This window comes from Triturus cristatus, chromosome 2_2, assembly GCF_964204655.1.
Source record: "Triturus cristatus chromosome 2_2, aTriCri1.1, whole genome shotgun sequence".
Classification (NCBI taxonomy): domain Eukaryota; kingdom Metazoa; phylum Chordata; class Amphibia; order Caudata; family Salamandridae; genus Triturus; species Triturus cristatus.
In genome coordinates, this window is record NC_140582.1 from 942,136,855 (window position 1) to 942,154,928 (window position 18,074).

An 18,074-nucleotide genomic window follows, 5' to 3' on the forward strand; every position below is an offset into this window, starting at 1 on the left:
CAGGACTATCATATGCATTTATACACCTATATAGACACTCACACACCACCAATCATCCATAGAGGTACTCACACACCTAGTCAGTCATGCAAATAATTAATCACACTCCCATTTACTCATCTATCCAGTTATACTCACACAAGTTCACTTACTCATAAAAATACTACCACATTCTTACGTTCTTATACAATCACTGATACAAGCACACACTCATCCATACAGCCACTCTCACAATCACACACTCTCACATATACGCACTTATATAATCTTACAGACATATATACTGCCTGTCACAGATGTAGTTACTCAGACATGTACCACTGAGATATACATTCAATCACTAACACACCCATACATACACTCACCTTACCATACAGTCTATCGCAGATGCACTCTTAAAACCATGCACCCATAGAATCACCCACTCACACATCAATGCACAGAGTCACACACACACCACCCACACAAACACTCAGGCACCCATACAGATACTCAGACAACCAATCAATAACCCATATAGACACTCATGTAACTATTCAGAAAACCATACAGCCACACACACAGCAACAGACAGACAGATACAGACATTCACACAGTTTAGTCACTAGTCTGCAGTAACATACGTTTAATGACTCATTTATAGAGTCAGTCACGCACCTACTAAATCATCCATTCACACACTTATACACCCACTCCTTCTTCCATAGGCCTTTCCCTATATATATTAAACTTATTTAAACTTCACAGAAACACACAGTCACTGGATGACATCATCAGTGATGTCATCAGTGATGTCATTTGAGATGTCATCAGTGATGTCATCAGTAATGTCACTGACCATGTCATATGCGACGTCATCAGCAGTGCATTGCGGGGGCGCGAGTTATAGTTAGCTGAACTAACTATAACGGGGGAATTGCTAGGGTTTTGTACGAGTGAAAAGTCCAGCTAATTATAACGCCCCTGAAACCTATGTTTTTTTCAGTGAATTTATAAGGTTTTTTAAATGCTAATTCCTAACTATATCAGGTCTGAAACCTATGGTTTTTTTCAGTGAATATATATATATATATATATATATATATATATATATATATATATATATATATATATATATATTCAATGAAAAAACCATAGGTTTCACACATGTTACAGTTAGCTGGACATTTCACTCGTAAAAAACCATTGAAATTCCCCCGTTATAGTTAGTGCAGGCAACTATAACTCACGCGACCGCAATCCTCTGCTGATGCTAATACTGTATTTAGACACTTATTTGCCCATGTCTTCTTCCATTAAATTTTAGCTATACATATATTACAAATATTTTTTTTTCATAAAGACACATATGTCATCAGCAGAGGATTGCGGTCGCGTGAGTTATAGTTGCCTGCACTAACTATAACGGGGGAATTTCAATGGTTTTTTACGAGTGAAATGTCCAGCTAACTGTAACATGTGTGAAACCTATGGTTTTTTCATTGAATTTGCAAGGTTTTTTAAATGCTAATTCCTAACTATAACGTGTGTGAAACCTATGGTTTTTTCAGTGAATTTGTACGGTTTTTTTAATGCTAAGTTACTTTACGCTGTTCGTGGCGTGCGCGCCCACTTTACGCAGTTAGTGCCATGCACGCACGGTGGGCACGCGGTGCGCTACGCGCACCGCGTGCCCACGTTACGCTACATGGGCCATGTACGCACGATGCGCTTCACGCATCGTGCGCACACGGAGGACATATTATGCGCTTCGTTGTGAAAGGTTATCTATTATTTGGTCTACAATAACACAGGCACCGTTTGCACACGGGGTGGGGCAATTGTGGATAGTGTTTTTTTTATTTTTTATTTTTTACCGGTAAGCGCAATCGGCGTTTTTTAAAAAAAAAAAATGATTTTTTGGCCTTGGGGGTTCTTTTGGGACACCCTAACCATGGCTATGTGGTTAGGAGCTGTCTAGCCTGCCCCTTTTCCTGTTATCCAGCTTTGTTTTTCCTCCCCCCCTCAGAGTGCGAGAGAGAAAATGGCGGCCGACACTTCCTGGTTTCAACCGATTCGAATGTTTACTAAGATGTAACAGCCAATCAGAATCGCGCTCGCGCACATCACCGTATGCGTACGGTAAGCTTACCGTAAGCGCACGGTAAGCGCACCGTAAGCTGTCACAGATATATATATTGATTTAAATGCTATTTTCTCAGGAACTACTGAACAGATTTACACCAGACCTACAAAAGGCACTTCCTTGACCTGTAGACTACCTCTCTGCCAAATTTCAAGTAACTCTGTTCAGCCGTTCGGGCTGTAGCTGTGTCTAAAGGTCCTATGGAAAAATGCATGGGGAAAACGCGTTTTGGGACCCCCTTTTTTCTCAGCCCCCGCTTGACGAATCCCCCCGAGACTTTCAGGGTAGGAGCGGACCGTAGCGCCCCATTAGTTTTGAAAATTTCGCGAGGATTCGTCGACCGGCGCCAAAGTTATTCAAAATAGAATGTTGCGGTTTTCCTATGGAAACAGGGTCCTAACTATAACTATCTACTGGCGACCGCCAGTAGATAATATATATATATATATTCACTGAAAAAACCATAGGTTTCACACACGTTATAGTTAGGAATTAGCATTTAAAAAACCTTAGAAATTCAGTGAAAAAACCATAGGTTTCACACATGTTATAGTTAGCTGGACATTTTACTCGTAAAAAACCAATGAAATTGCCCCGTTATAGTTAGTTCAGCTAACTATAACTCGCGCGCCCGCAATGCACTGCTGATGACGTCACATATTACATCACTCATGACATGGTCAGTGACATCACTCATGACATCACTGATGACATCTCAAATGACATCACTGATGACATCACTGATGACATCATCCAGTGAATGTGTGTTTTTCTGAAAATTAAATATGTTTTATATATGTATATCTCAAGGTCGATGGAAGAATAAATGGGTATATAAGTGTCTAAATGGATGATTTGTTTTTGAAAAATTGATTGTGTAACTGACTGATTAAGTGTATCTCTCACTTTGTGTATAAGTGGCTGCATGGGTTGGTGAGTAGCTACATGGGTGTCTATATAGGTTATTAGTTGTTTTTTTGAGTATCAGTCTGAGTGTCTGTATGGTACGGTGGGGGTATTACGTAGTGCATAGGTGCATGAATGAGTGACTCACTGTTTGTATGTGTTGAAGACAGCATGTGTGCAGGACTGTATGGGTGGATGAGTGTGTGTATGGGTGTGTTAGTGAGTGAATGACTGTCCCAATAGTGTCTTCAGGAGTAACTACATATGTTTTAAACTAGTATATGTGACTATTGGTGTATATATGTGAGTATATGTGAGAGGGAGAGATTGAAAGAGTTCCTGTATGAATAAGTATGTGTTTCTATAAGTGATTGTTTAAAAGACTAAGTATGTGTAAGTTTCCGTAGAAGTAAGTATGGTGGTGTGTGTATTACTGTATATGCAAGTAAATGTATGTTTTATTCTTTATTAGCATGAGTGACTATGTGTGTGAGTAACTCTATGGATGAGTGGCATTGTGTAACAGGATGTATAGATGTATGAGTACATATGATGAGTGAGTACATGTATGAGTGACTGTATAGGACTGTTGGTGAATGAGTGGATGTGTATGTGGATCTTAGAATTACTGAAGAGGTTGTTGTAACTGGTATTGGTATGTCCATTGTTTTGAAATTTTTAGTCTCTATTTTTGAATGTGTGTATCAAAGCTTATATTAAGGTGAGAGGAGGTCTGCCACTCTATCACAAGGATGATGTCATCAGTGATGTCATCAGTGATGTCATTTGAGATGTCATCAGTGATGTCATGAGTGATGTCACTGACCATGTCATGAGTGATGTAATATGTGACGTCATCAGCAGTGCATTGCGGGCGCGCGAGTTATAGTTAGCTGAACTAACTATAACGGGGCAATTTCATTGGTTTTTTACGAGTAAAATGTCCAGCTAACTATAACATGTGTGAAACCTATGGTTTTTTCACTGAATTTCTAAGGTTTTTTAAATGCTAATTCCTAACTATAACGTGTGTGAAACCTATGGTTTTTTCAGTGAATTTCTAAGGTTTTTTAAATGCTAATTCCTAACTATAACGTGTGTGAAACCCATGGTTTTTTCAGTGAATTTGCAAGGTTTTTTAAATGCTAATTCCTAAATATAACGTGTGTGAAACCCATGGTTTTTTCAGTGAATTTGCAAGGTTTTTTATATGCTATTTTTTTTTTTATTCTTCATTTTTTTCAAACATATTTTTAATTTAATTTTCTTATCTTTTATAAAGACTATGCTTAAATTTTTAAAATCCTTAAATATTTTTTTTATATATATTTTTTAAAATAAACATGTAAAATTTATTTCCAGTTTTTTTTTTTTTTTAATTATTTTTTTTTATAGTACGCGTACCGTAAGCTCACGGTAAGCGTACGGTTTACGCAACGCCCGTAATCTATCTACGCTGCTTGCGTATAGTTACGTACTTTGCGTAGCCGCGCGTACTGCGCGTGGGACGCGTGCGCGCTTACGCAACACGCGCACGTTACGCGGAAGTGCCGGGAAATGACTGTTATGCGCATGCGCGCAAGCGCGTGTCTTTTTTACGCGCACGCGTACTTTTTGCCGTAAGCGTACCGTAAGCGTACCGTAAGCGTACGGTAGGTCATGTGATCTTGAAACACAACTTTTGATTGGTTGAAACTACTTTCAGTTCTAGAACTCTCCTACACCACACCCATTCCCCTCATTTCTGCTTGTGATCCCTTGGGAGAAGGAGCTGGTTTGTCTTTGGGATACGATGGCAGAACAGCAGAGCTCTTCTGAGAGTGAGGCTAGCACCAGCAGCACTGTCTTGAGGCAGAGAGCGAGGAAAGTAAAGCCTTCTTACGTTTGGGAGTATTTTACTTTTCCAGAAGGCCAGCAAAAGGTGAATGCACCCTTAGTTACTTGCAAGCTGTGTAAGCGTGTACTTTCTAGAGGTAATCCTAACAGGAAGTATTCCTTTGGGAATCACACCATGAAGAGACACCTCCAGGAAGTACACAGAAGGACACATGGTCATCTTTTTGGAGGTAACTCTTCAGAAAGACGAGCCAGTACATCCACAGCAGCTCAGCCTGGACCATCATCTGCAGGGCAGACTCCTTCTTCTGCAGGTCAGGTGAGCCCTTCATCTGTGGGGGGAGAATCTCCTTTTGCTGGCCCTCTGGAAATTAACCCTCGGTTTGCGAGGGTTGAAGTACGGTGCGCCACTTGTCACGATCTAATTACTTATAGGGAGACCAGTGTTTCCCTGGTGAACAGTAAAATAGATCAGCACACTTGTCGTTCCGTCTAATATTCCCAATCTTTCTTTCCTCTGTCCCTGCATGAACACAACGGTTCTTTTAAGAGCCAACCTTATCTTTCATCTTTTTTTTTCTTTTTTTTTAAAAACTTTTTTTTTTTTTTTTTACCGTACGCGTACGGTAAGCGTACCTTTTTTTTATTTTTTAAAAAAAAACACTAAAAATCATTTATCTCATTACAAAGTCCTTGAGAGACTACAATTTTTATTTTTAACTTACCATACTCACTCAAAAAAATATTTATTCATTTGTTTTTTTTAAAAATAGTTTTTAAAATGGTTGTAGTTTCCGAAAATTTTCTATATCGATCTGAAAATAAAGAAAAAAGTATTAATATTTTTTATCCATTTTATAATACAATACACATATTTACATTTTTTTAAAAAAAATATTTTTGCCTTATTTTTGCTGTTTTCAGAATATATTGCATTTCACTATTAATTGTGAAAGCAATTGCATTCATCATTTTACAGCGGGCAAAAAAAATTAACAATCACAAAGATTGTATTAAAAAAGCCCAGAATGTCTTCTCACTTAAACTTATCATTACAGAAATGCATATTATTCTAAAAAAATATCATCTAAAAACAATACTTTTTTCTTTAAAATACCGTCTGATATGTTTGTTTCAGAAGTATAATCACAATATTATATCTCAAATAACTCCAAAATACATCTGATTTTATTTCCTTTAGGCCAAATAGTATTTTTTTTTTTTTCCTGGAATAAATTTCCAAGGGAAAACCATTAAAATTCCAAAGTTTAATCTGTCCAGATCTCACCAATTCTCTGTAACATTTTGGTTCACGAAAATTTTTTGAATAATTTATTTAGTCCACAATAGAATTGCTTACTTTTCCACATGGCCAAATAGTAATTTTTTAAATCATTTTTGAAAAAATTTCCAATGGCAGTCCAATAGCATTCCATAAATTAAAATGTGCAGAAGTTACCGATTATCTCTAAATTATTGGTTTTTGAAAATTGCATTAAAATTTAAAAAAGTCCACATTACAATTGGTTATCTTTCCTTTAGGCCAAATGATAATTTTAAAAATCTTTTTTCTACAAAATTGCAATGGTAATCCAGTAAAATGGTAAAATTATTTTGTCCAGATCTTGCCAAATCTCTCTAAAATTTAGGTTTCAGGAAGATTAGATAGGAATTTGCTAAATCAAAAGGCAAACGTTGTTTGAAAATCAATTTGGAATCATTACACAGTGTCCAGCCTTTTTCACATTTTAGATAAACTGTGTAATGTCCAGAAGTAACAGTAGGTCCATCATGGAAAATTATTGCAACAGTTACAAAAGTTTTTCCTGAAATTGATAATTGCTGTCCTGTAAACTTCTTTATTAAAGTATCCAATTTTGATCCATCAGCTCTACATCGTTGCATCATTAAAATTACATACTGTCCGTATTCCCTTAAAATTAATGTTGAAAACATGTCAGAATTACACTCACCACATTTCATGCTATGATTAGCATCTTTAACTAATTTTGCAAAAGTGACTGTTTTACTCTCTGGCAATGTCAAATAAATAAACCTTTCATTATCAACAATAGAGCCACATATATTATAACAATTATCACAACTATGTTCCCATTTATAAGAGAGACCAAAAAAAATGTCAATGGGAACTCCTTCTTCTTCCACTACCTGAAGAAAATACATCAAAAATTCGTGTGCATCTTGCTGTTCATTTTGAGAAAACTGTGTTCGTCCTGAACATACATCTAAAAGTTTTCTAATTTCAGTAGCACTTTCTATTTGAGTTTTATCTTTACTCAGCTTTTGAAAAAGGAGACTGAGCTCTGAACAGAATCTTTTTCCCTGATTTACTATTATCTGCTCTTGCAAACTTTCCAGATAAAATGCAACATTCAGCACTACATTAGCGTAGCAGTTGACACCAGAGCTATTTTCAAAATGACATCCTACAACCTGTTCTTCATTTTCCTTATTCTTTTTGCTTGCAATTACATCACTCCTCTTTTTTTTCCTCTTCTCTACATCTTCATTACAGATATTCTCATTTCTCCTTTTACGAGAAACTACACGTTTCTCCAACACAGGATACTGACCTAAATGAGGAGCATAGCTTCTTCTTAATCTATTATACTCCTTTACACAGTTTGTATCAGCACTAACTTTTGAGTCATCAAAGTCTATCATGAATAAACCTGATAATGTTTTGACTCGTGACAAAGCTACATATGCCATACCTTCTTTGAACACAGTTGAACCAATGTTCACAAATGCACAATCTACAGTCAATCCTTGAGACTTGTGGATAGTTACAGCATATGCTAGTGAAAACGGAAACTGCTTCCTACGTACATATAAGTCTTTCACAAGCATGAAACGAACTGAACAACGACAAATGTCTTTAACTTCCTCTATCTGATCAAATTTTATCTGTAAACATTCAATTCCTTCTTTTTTCTGATAATTAATAAAACCCACAACTCTTCCCATCGCTCCATTCACTAAGCCTTTCTCAACATCCAAATTTCTCCTTAAAAACACTCTACAGTTCATGCAAACATAAAGATTTTTTTCTAATCCTGCTGTTTTGGAGATGTTCTTCTCTAGTGAGTCCAATTTATTTTTCAGTTTGCCTGTTACTGTGACTGTAATTCTTCCATCCTCAATTTTGTCCACTGCTTCCAATTTCCTGATGTCTTCCTTTTCCAATTTCAAAAGCTCCTCATTAAATATTGAGCATTCACGTAGAGTTGGCATTAAGCAGATGACACTTTTGTTTTCTGCAATATTCTTGTATATTTTCTCTGCAACTATTTCTTCCTTTGGAAATAAATTATGTAGCAGCCGACTCTGTAATGCTTTTTTCCCAACATCTGTGAGTAGTCCAATCCTGATATCTTTCAGAATACTTCCATATTCTTCATCGTTTGCTTGCCTCATATTAGTTGTAAGTTCCTTGTACTCAAAGAAGGACCAAATATTTGTATTTCCAATGCTTCCCAATGACTTCTTCGTGTCTTCATGTGTCACAGTATTAAACACTGGTTGTCCTTTAACTGGAGTAAGTTGCAAAAGATCCCCAAAAACTATGACGTGTTTTCCACCAAATAACACGTCATAGCCTGTCTTCAAAATTTGCTGCATTCTTAAATGCACAAAGGCAAGCATTAAGTTTGATACCATGCTCACCTCATCAATAATGAGAACTTGCATCTTCTTCAATACTCGTGAAACTTCCAAGGATGCTTCTCCAGTTAGCTTGTTGAATTGTATTTTGTTCTCATGCTCCACTGGTAACATTAGCAAACGATGTAAGGTGATTCCTTTTATGTTATATGCTGCTAACCCAGTTGGAGCAGTAACCACACAAGACAAAGTAGAATCCGTTTTTTGCTTTAGGTAGCTTCTGATGACTTTAATTAGGAAACTTTTTCCAGTGCCAGCTTGTCCGCTTACATACATCCTGATTGGATGAAATGATGTGCATGAGCACTCTTTTTTGATATGTAGAAATCCGTGATCAATTTTGTTTCTGATCTCTTCATAAATTTGTTGCTGCTCTTGATTCAGTTGTCTTTCCAAATTTTCTAAGTCTATAAATTCTTCTTGAGCTAGATTCATAGCCGTTTCCACTTCATTCATGGCTATTGATGCTTCATTTTCAACGATTGGTTGTCCTAGGGGATCTTGACTGTGTGTTCCTGAACTTTGGCTGTCCTGAGAACTGTCTCTAGCTATTTCTGCTGCAATTGTAGTTTCCTGTTCAATTTCTTCATTTAACATTTGCAGATAAGTTGAGAATGTACTGCATTGTATGCTGTCTTTGCAAGCATTAAAAGAATCTTCATAGCTCTGGAATTCTCCCAGTAGTTCATCCTCTGTACGCCATGGTTTAAACAACTGTAAAAGAGCCAAGTAGTAAAATTCTTTCTTGTCGGTAGTGTCGCAACTCAGCTTCCGGTGATTTATCAAACTTCCTTTGGTTTGCTTCACCAAACATCCTTCTTCACCAACAACTTTATATTTTCCACTGTTGATGTCTTCTGCAGCTTTCCGTGAATAAATGTAGTTCTGCAGCACTTCATAGAGACACATGTTCTCCAGATGATGACTTCTCTTGGGATAATATGTGTCCAACATGTTTGTTTTCAATATGTCTGTACTTTCTGGGTCATTCTCGGCCAAATATTCAATTTCTCCAACAGATTTCAGTACCCGATTTCTCATTGCTGCAAGGCCTAAACTTGCCCAAATTATTCTTCTTGACTTCGAGTAGAGACTTGCAGAAGATAACCTATCTGAACATTCGTAGGATCCAATTTCTCGATGCGATAACATCTTCAAACTAAAACTGTACAGCTTCTTACTGACAGTCTTCTCGTGAGAAATCTCTTCCCACATTTCCTTCAATTCTGTTTTTTCTGATTTCGTAATGTAAGACGTTACATATCGAGCAACAGCAATGGAATTGTCAGCAACATACTGTATATCCATGTTAGCGTTCCACATGGATAAAATGACTGGGTTGTAGTCATTTATATTTTTTGATTCTTCTTTTCTTTTAAGGTTGTAGGTATTCTTAGGTGATTTTCTTGTGATAGTATGTCTCACAGCTGACATAAAACTGTTGACTCTTCCATTTGTAAGAACAGGTCTAGGAAATCCAAATCGACATTTAGTGTAGTATTTTTCTTTGCTCTTGTATTTCCGTCGACAGTATTTTCCACACCGATGACTTTGGAAACGTAGAACTTGCTCCTTTAACTTGTTCTCTTCTGTGTTTTTAGGTATAGCACATGTTGCATATTCTTCAATGTAAGATAACACTGCTTCATCAGTATCTGTTCCAAACTTTGGGGCATCCTTGATCCACAGCAGCATATGAATATGAGGAGCACCTCTTGCCTGGTACTCTTTTCTCCAAAAGAAATCCACTACTTCTCCAAGGGGTGGATTTTTTTTATTGCAGATGAAGGACATCATAGCCTCAAATCTATGATTGAAATATCTGCAAACATTAACCGGATCCAATGAGCACAGTTCTCCTGCTGTCTTGTATTCGATGTTTTCAATGTTTGAATTGGCCTCTCGTAGAAAATCCAGTAAATCATCCCAAGCGTACTCGGCGCAGCTTAGGGTAAGGAACCATGTTGGTGTTCCTAAGTTGCGTAACATGCATTTTAGTTCACCATGGCGTCGGTACCAATATTCATTTGTCCCACGCTGACAAGCCATCAGATTGATCAGTTGTGTTTCCAAATGATCATCTCGGTGCTGCACTTTCTCCATAAAATCCTTAGCAGACACATTTTGTAAATGTACTCCACTTTTTAAAATGTGATTTACTGCATAAGACAGTGCAGACAAGTCGCTTTCAAATAAAAGATGGAACAAATAAGGGATACTTTGTCGAAATCTGGGATCTTCAGCATATAGTCTTGTAGTCCGATACTCAGAAGCTGGAATCTGTTCCGGACGTTCATCGTATCGTCCTCCTTTTCCTTTAGGAAACAGCTGGGGAAAACATCGAGCTTCCAAGCTCTCCTCCCATACACTCACAGGATTTCCTTTTGCTTTCTTCATCTGAAAGAGATCAATATTGTCTCCCATAACTTCTTTCGAATGGAGAGGATGTATGCTAAAATGTTCATAAATTTCTTCTTCCTTTGACTTGTCCACTTTTTCAATTTGTCCAGTTGGTGTTTCTGTGTCTCCTTGTAAATCTTCTTCTTCTTCTTCTTCTTCTATATAAATTGATTCATACCATTTGTTATTTTTTTTCAAATACAAATTTGCTCTTTGTACTTTCCGCACATCTACCAGCTCCTGCCAAATCTTCTTATTCTTTGTAGGGACACCATTAACCAGAATAATTAATGGTTCAGTTTCCAAAGTATCTGCATCAATAGTTTCCATATTTTTTTTCAAATCCAAGGGCAAATACACCACTCTACCTTTTAAACCTCTCAGTAAATCTGAAGGAGGTAATTTACCAGTTTTGGGCTCCATACGTACTATGGTCTGGAACGGATGAACACATTGAATGAGTATAGACTCATATGTATTTAATTCAGAAAGTTCAGCAGGAATAGCATCCAATTCTAAATTATTATGTACAGCTCTGGTCGGCATTCTATTTTCCTCTAACTTGTTGTAGCAGTATTTGCAAATACGCTGATCTTCACCCAATTCAAAACAATTTTCAAGAAATATATATGTGGCAAAATCCATCCACTTATAATTATCTTCATTTTCACTCTTTCTGTAGAGATCAACATTCCTAGTTTGTTTTCTATAATGAGTTCTGCGGCAACAAATACAAGTAACATTTGGTCTTTCATTAGAGACTATTGCAAATTTTGTTATGTGATCATTAAATGTGTTACTTACAGAGGGTTCTACATTCTCTTCCACTTCTGCCTCATTTATTGTGTCCTTCTCTGCACTGTTTTGTTCAGGACCAAAGTAACAAAACTGAATTTCATCAACAACCTTCTCTACATCTGATACCGTTCCTCGGAACAGAGCCCTATTCAATTCATTTAACTTTATTGCTGGACTTTTGGCAAAATACAACCGTCTCACAAACTTTCTTATTTCAGTATGATGAACAGCCAGCATCCTAAAATGATGGAAAACACTATTGCACACTTTTCTAGATAGACAAGCAAGAGAATGACCCTGCAAACCAGTATTCTCTCTCACTCTGCATGGATCCAGACTTTGAAGCACCTTAATCTTTTGTTTTACACTTTTTTTACTATATTCTCTTAGAAACTCTCGAAATCTGTCAATAGATTCCTGACGCACAGTGCAAATACTACTACAATTCCAAGTGTACACTGGGGCTTTAGGACGTCTCCCCATTGCCTCATCTGCCATCACTTGTACCTCATCTCTTGGAACCATTATCTCCTTCTCCATTATGCAACCGTTTTTTACTTCGTATGAACGACCTCTGGTGTCAACTGCATGCAGCAAACTATTGCTTTGAAAATAGCTTTCTTCATTAAAAAAAGGTTCACTACTTGAACTATGCATCCACTTTCCTAAAAACACTTTACAAAAGTTTGTTCTGTTCACTACTCTTTTGCTTTTGCTTTGTGATTTCAGTACATTAACCATTTTATCTAATGTACGCATCCTATTCAAAATTAATATGAATAGTTTCCTTTTTAATTCTAATGCTTTTGCTGCAATGGCTTCAATTTCTTTTTTTCTCTTATAATATTTAGCCTTCTGCTTATATTTCTTTATATCCTTTATCAAATTGGACATAACTCTTCTCTGAAACATTTTTCTACGTATCTCTTTAAATGCTGTTTTTCTGTTTATGTTAAACTTTTCAATTGCAGAAGGTATATTTGCATTAACTAAATCCTCAATTTTTTGCTGTTCTGTAGGTTTTGTTACATTTTTCCGAGAACAGACATTTTGTACATTTTTGTTTGTTTTCAATATTTTGTTTAGGAATTGTCTTTTTTGCTTACCAGAAGATTTTTTCTTTTTCCCAACATCAGCATCTTCTACTAACTTTGGTCCTCCAGTTGTCCTCAAATATAGTTTTTTTTTTAGAGTTTTTTGAACTCGAGATTTTGTAGGCATCTTAAATTTTGTTCACTGTTCTTCAGCAATACCTGAAAAAAACTAAAAAAAAAATCCTTTATTGTATTTAAATATATTACTACATTTCTTTTCACAATAGTCACAAAACGAAATTTCTTTGCCATTTTCAATGCACACAAACTGCTCTTTTTTTAAAATTTATTTAAATGCACATGTCCAAGCTTTTTTTTTTTTCAGATCACCACCGTGTGTATTCTCTGTGACTGCCTACACTCCAGCAGGGGCCACCAGCCTTAGTGATGCTGAATGTATTTGCATTACAGACTTAAACCTGAAAACCCCACTCGCTTCTAATTACTGTGCATGACTATACATGGCAAGCACATGGGTGTGTGCTAAGCCTCTGCTTCTTCCCCCAAAAATTCGCTCCTCTTTTCCATCTACTGCAACTGTGAAATCACCAGAGCAAGACGCAATAAATTTCTGCCTATAATTCTTCTATGCACACAGAGTCATGTTTTCACATTAGTGCCAAAACGAAATTTCTTTGCCAATTTGAAAGCACACTTACTGCTCTTTTTTTTTCGGGCCAAGTGAAAATCTCTTTTTACACTTTGAAATCACTTTTACAGACTGACACATTCTGAAACCTTTTTTTTAAATTTATTTAAATGCACATGTCCAAGCTGTTTTTTTTTCAGACCACCACCGTGTGTATTCTCTGTGACTGCCTACACTCCAGCAGGAGCAACCAGCCTTAGTGATGCTGAATGTATTTGCATTACAGACTTAAACCTGAAAACCCCACTCGCTTCTAATTACTGTGCATGACTATACATGGCAAGCACATGGGTGTGTGCTAAGCCTCTGCTTCTTCCCCCAAAAATTCGCTCCTCTTTTCCATCTACTGCAACTGTGAAATCACCAGAGCAAGACGCAATACATTTCTGCCTATAATTCTTCTATGCACACAGAGTCATGTTTTCACATAAGTGCCAAAACGAAATTTCTATGCCAATTTGAAAGCACACTTACTGCTCTTTTTTTTTTGGGCCAAGTGAAAATCTCTTTTTACACTTTGAAATCACTTTTACAGACTGACACATTCTGAAACCTTTTTTTTTAAATTTATTTAAATGCACATGTCCAAGCTGTTTTTTTTTCAGACCACCACCGTGTGTATTCTCTGTGACTGCCTACACTCCAGCAGGGGCAACCAGCCTTAGTGATGCTGAATGTATTTGCATTACAGACTTAAACCTGAAAACCCCACTCGCTTCTAATTACTGTGCATGACTATACATGGCAAGCACATGGGTGTGTGCTAAGCCTCTGCTTCTTCCCCCAAAAATTCGCTCCTCTTTTCCATCTACTGCAACTGTGAAATCACCAGAGCAAGACGCAATACATTTCTGCCTATAATTCTTCTATGCACACAGAGTCATGTTTTCACATAAGTGCCAAAACGAAATTTCTTTGCCAATTTGAAAGCACACTTACTGCTCCTTTTTTTTTCGGGCCAAGTGAAAATCTCTTTTTACACTTTGGAATCACTTTTACAGACTGACACATTCTGAAACCTTTTTTTTAAAATTTATTTAAATGCACATGTCGAAGCTGTTTTTTTTTCAGACCACCACCGTGTGTATTCTCTGTGACTGCCTACACTCCAGCAGGGGCAACCAGCCTTAGTGATGCTGAATGTATTTGCATTACAGACTTAAACCTGAAAACCCCACTCGCTTCTAATTACTGTGCATGACTATACATGGCAAGCACATGGGTGTGTGCTAAGCCTCTGCTTCTTCCCCCAAAAATTCGCTCCTCTTTTCCATCTACTGCAACTGTGAAATCACCAGAGCAAGACGCAATACATTTCTGCCTATAATTCTTCTATGCACACAGAGTCATGTTTTCACATTAGTGCCAAAACGAAATTTCTTTGCCAAATTGAAAGCACACTTACTGCTCTTTTTTTTTTGGGCCAAGTAAAAATCTCTTTTTACACTTTGAAATCACTTTTACAGACTGACACATTCTGAAACCTTTTTTTTTAAATTTATTTAAATGCACATGTCCAAGCTGTTTTTTTTTCAGACCACCACCGTGTGTATTCTCTGTGACTGCCTACACTCCAGCAGGAGCAACCAGCCTTAGTGATGCTGAATGTATTTGCATTACAGACTTAAACCTGAAAACCCCACTCGCTTCTAATTACTGTGCATGACTATACATGGCAAGCACATGGGTGTGTGCTAAGCCTCTGCTTCTTCCCCCAAAAATTCGCTCCTCTTTTCCATCTACTGCAACTGTGAAATCACCAGAGCAAGACGCAATACATTTCTGCCTATAATTCTTCTATGGACACAGAGTCATGTTTTCACATTAGTGCCAAAACGAAATTTCTTTGCCAAATTGAAAGCACACTTACTGCTCCTTTTTTTTTCGGGCCAAGTGAAAATCTCTTTTTACACTTTGAAATCACTTTTACAGACTGACACATTCTGAAACCTTTTTTTTAAATTTATTTAAATGCACATGTCCAAGCTGTTTTTTTTTCAGACCACCACCGTGTGTATTCTCTGTGACTGCCTACACTCCAGCAGGGGCAACCAGCCTTAGTGATGCTGAATGTATTTGCATTACAGACTTAAACCTGAAAACCCCACTCGCTTCTAATTACTGTGCATGACTATACATGGCAAGCACATGGGTGTGTGCTAAGCCTCTGCTTCTTCCCCCAAAAATTCGCTCCTCTTTTCCATCTACTGCAACTGTGAAATCACCAGAGCAAGACGCAATAAATTTCTGCCTATAATTCTTCTATGCACACAGAGTCATGTTTTCACATAAGTGCCAAAACGAAATTTCTTTGCCAATTTGAAAGCACACTTACTGCTCCTTTTTTTTTCGGGCCAAGTGAAAATCTCTTTTTACACTTTGAAATCACTTTTACAGACTGACACATTCTGAAACCTTTTTTTTAAATTTATTTAAATGCACATGTCCAAGCTGTTTTTTTTTCAGACCACCACCGTGTGTATTCTCTGTGACTGCCTACACTCCAGCAGGGGCAACCAGCCTTAGTGATGCTGAATGTATTTGCATTACAGACTTAAACCTGAAAACCCCACCCGCTTCTAATTACTGTGCATGACTATACATGGCAAGCACATGGGTGTGTGCTAAGCCTCTGCTTCTTCCCCCAAAAATTCGCTCCTTTTTTCCATCTACTGCAACTGTGAAATCACCAGAGCAAGACGCAATAAATTTCTGCCTATAATTCTTCTATGCACACAGAGTCATGTTTTCACATAAGTGCCAAAACGAAATTTCTTTGCCAATTTGAAAGCACACTTACTGCTCCTTTTTTTTTCGGGCCAAGTGAAAATCTCTTTTTACACTTTGAAATCACTTTTACAGACTGACACATTCTGAAACCTTTTTTTTAAATTTATTTAAATGCACATGTCCAAGCTGTTTTTTTTTCAGACCACCACCGTGTGTATTCTCTGTGACTGCCTACACTCCAGCAGGGGCAACCAGCCTTAGTGATGCTGAATGTATTTGCATTACAGACTTAAACCTGAAAACCCCACCCGCTTCTAATTACTGTGCATGACTATACATGGCAAGCACATGGGTGTGTGCTAAGCCTCTGCTTCTTCCCCCAAAAATTCGCTCCTCTTTTCCATCTACTGCAACTGTGAAATCACCAGAGCAAGACGCAATACATTTCTGCCTATAATTCTTCTATGCACACAGAGTCATGTTTTCACATAAGTGCCAAAACGAAATTTCTTTGCCAATTTGAAAGCACACTTACTGCTCTTTTTTTTTCGGGCCAAGTGAAAATCTCGTTTACAGACTGACACATTATGAATCCACCATGTGTAACTACAACAAAAACAATTCCCATTTCTATTATTCATTTCTTAAGTTACCACATACATCCCCTCTCAAACTGTAAACTCACCTTTAAATTTAGTTAGTTGTGAAAGAAATGTGTCACTCAAACAGCAGATTATCAGAGCCAGGATCTCTGTTCTGTACACCTCTCTCCTCTCAGCAGAACCAGATAATGGCAAACTTTCCCTCTATTTTTCCACACATATACATGTAAGTTTCAAATCTCAGTGCTTCCCCCTTTTTTTCAAATGTAATGACACATTTCTATTGGTTGAAAACCAACCCTTTTCCAAAAGTACCCTGCCCCCAACTTGACTTCTGCCTAGTACCCTTCCCCCAACTTGACTTCTGCCTGCTACCATAGCAACAGCTCATGGAACACTGCTGTGTGCAGTTAGGTCAGAAGTTCGACACACAATGTTTCAATTCCACAGAGCAAGAGTGCTTGACTTTTCAAACCTAACTGCAAATCCATAGTACTGTTCTTTGGTTACACATTTTTTTGTACCAATACAAAACATGCTTCTATTAATTTTCACATACAGCCTATTTTTTATTCTAGAATGGTATGAAACAGCCAATCAGTTCTTTTTGTTTTGTAAAAAATATGTATGCCTCCATTTCCAAACTGTCTTTATTTTCATATTGCCATTCTACTGAAAGACACCTCCTGAGTGCATCCAGTTCTCCTTTGAAGATGTTCACAGTGTGGATTGTAGGGCACAGCTATGTCTTCTGGAGTGAAAAGTTTGCAGAGAAAACAGATATGGTGAGAGACCTTGCTTTGCCAAATGTAGACATTAAATGGATTGGTCAGAGAGGGTTAAAGTGGCACCAATTGATGCCATTGGTGAAATCCTTCATGCAAATCCAACACCCTGACCTCATAATAGTGCACTGTGGTGGCAATGACCTAGGCACTTTGACTGGGGTAGGTCTGGAAATGCTTATGAAGGACACCTTTGCACAACTGTTTACACTTTTCCCTAAAACTGCCTTTGTGTTTTCCAACATATGCCAAAGGCAAAAATGGAACTGGTCCAATCATTTCTGTCCACAGATTGACAAAGCAAGAAAGCACGTCAACAAATCTGTTTCTGCTTTCCTCCGTGACTATGGTATGGGTGCCATTTACCACAACAACTTGCGTTACGACATGCAAGACATTTATAGAGGAGATGGTGTGCACTTCAATGATGAAGGGAACAGAGTCTTCCTCTTGAACCTTAGACTC

General features: G+C 37.4%; 1 protein-coding gene across 1 annotated transcript in view; it reads right to left on the reverse strand.

Moving 5' to 3' along the window:
• LOC146862978 (uncharacterized) overlaps nucleotides 1-17,719 on the reverse strand; it is an 81,799-nt gene extending 64,080 nt beyond the window's left edge. The window contains exons 1-2 of the mRNA XM_085643134.1: nucleotides 16,908-17,719; nucleotides 8,922-13,012 (exon numbers count right to left, since the gene is read on the reverse strand). Of these exons, the coding sequence (XP_085499260.1) occupies nucleotides 8,922-12,970 (4,049 nt within the window). The 5' untranslated portion in view covers nucleotides 12,971-13,012; nucleotides 16,908-17,719. The remainder of the gene's footprint in view (nucleotides 1-8,921; nucleotides 13,013-16,907) is intronic.
• Nucleotides 17,720-18,074: the final 355 nt, after the last annotated feature.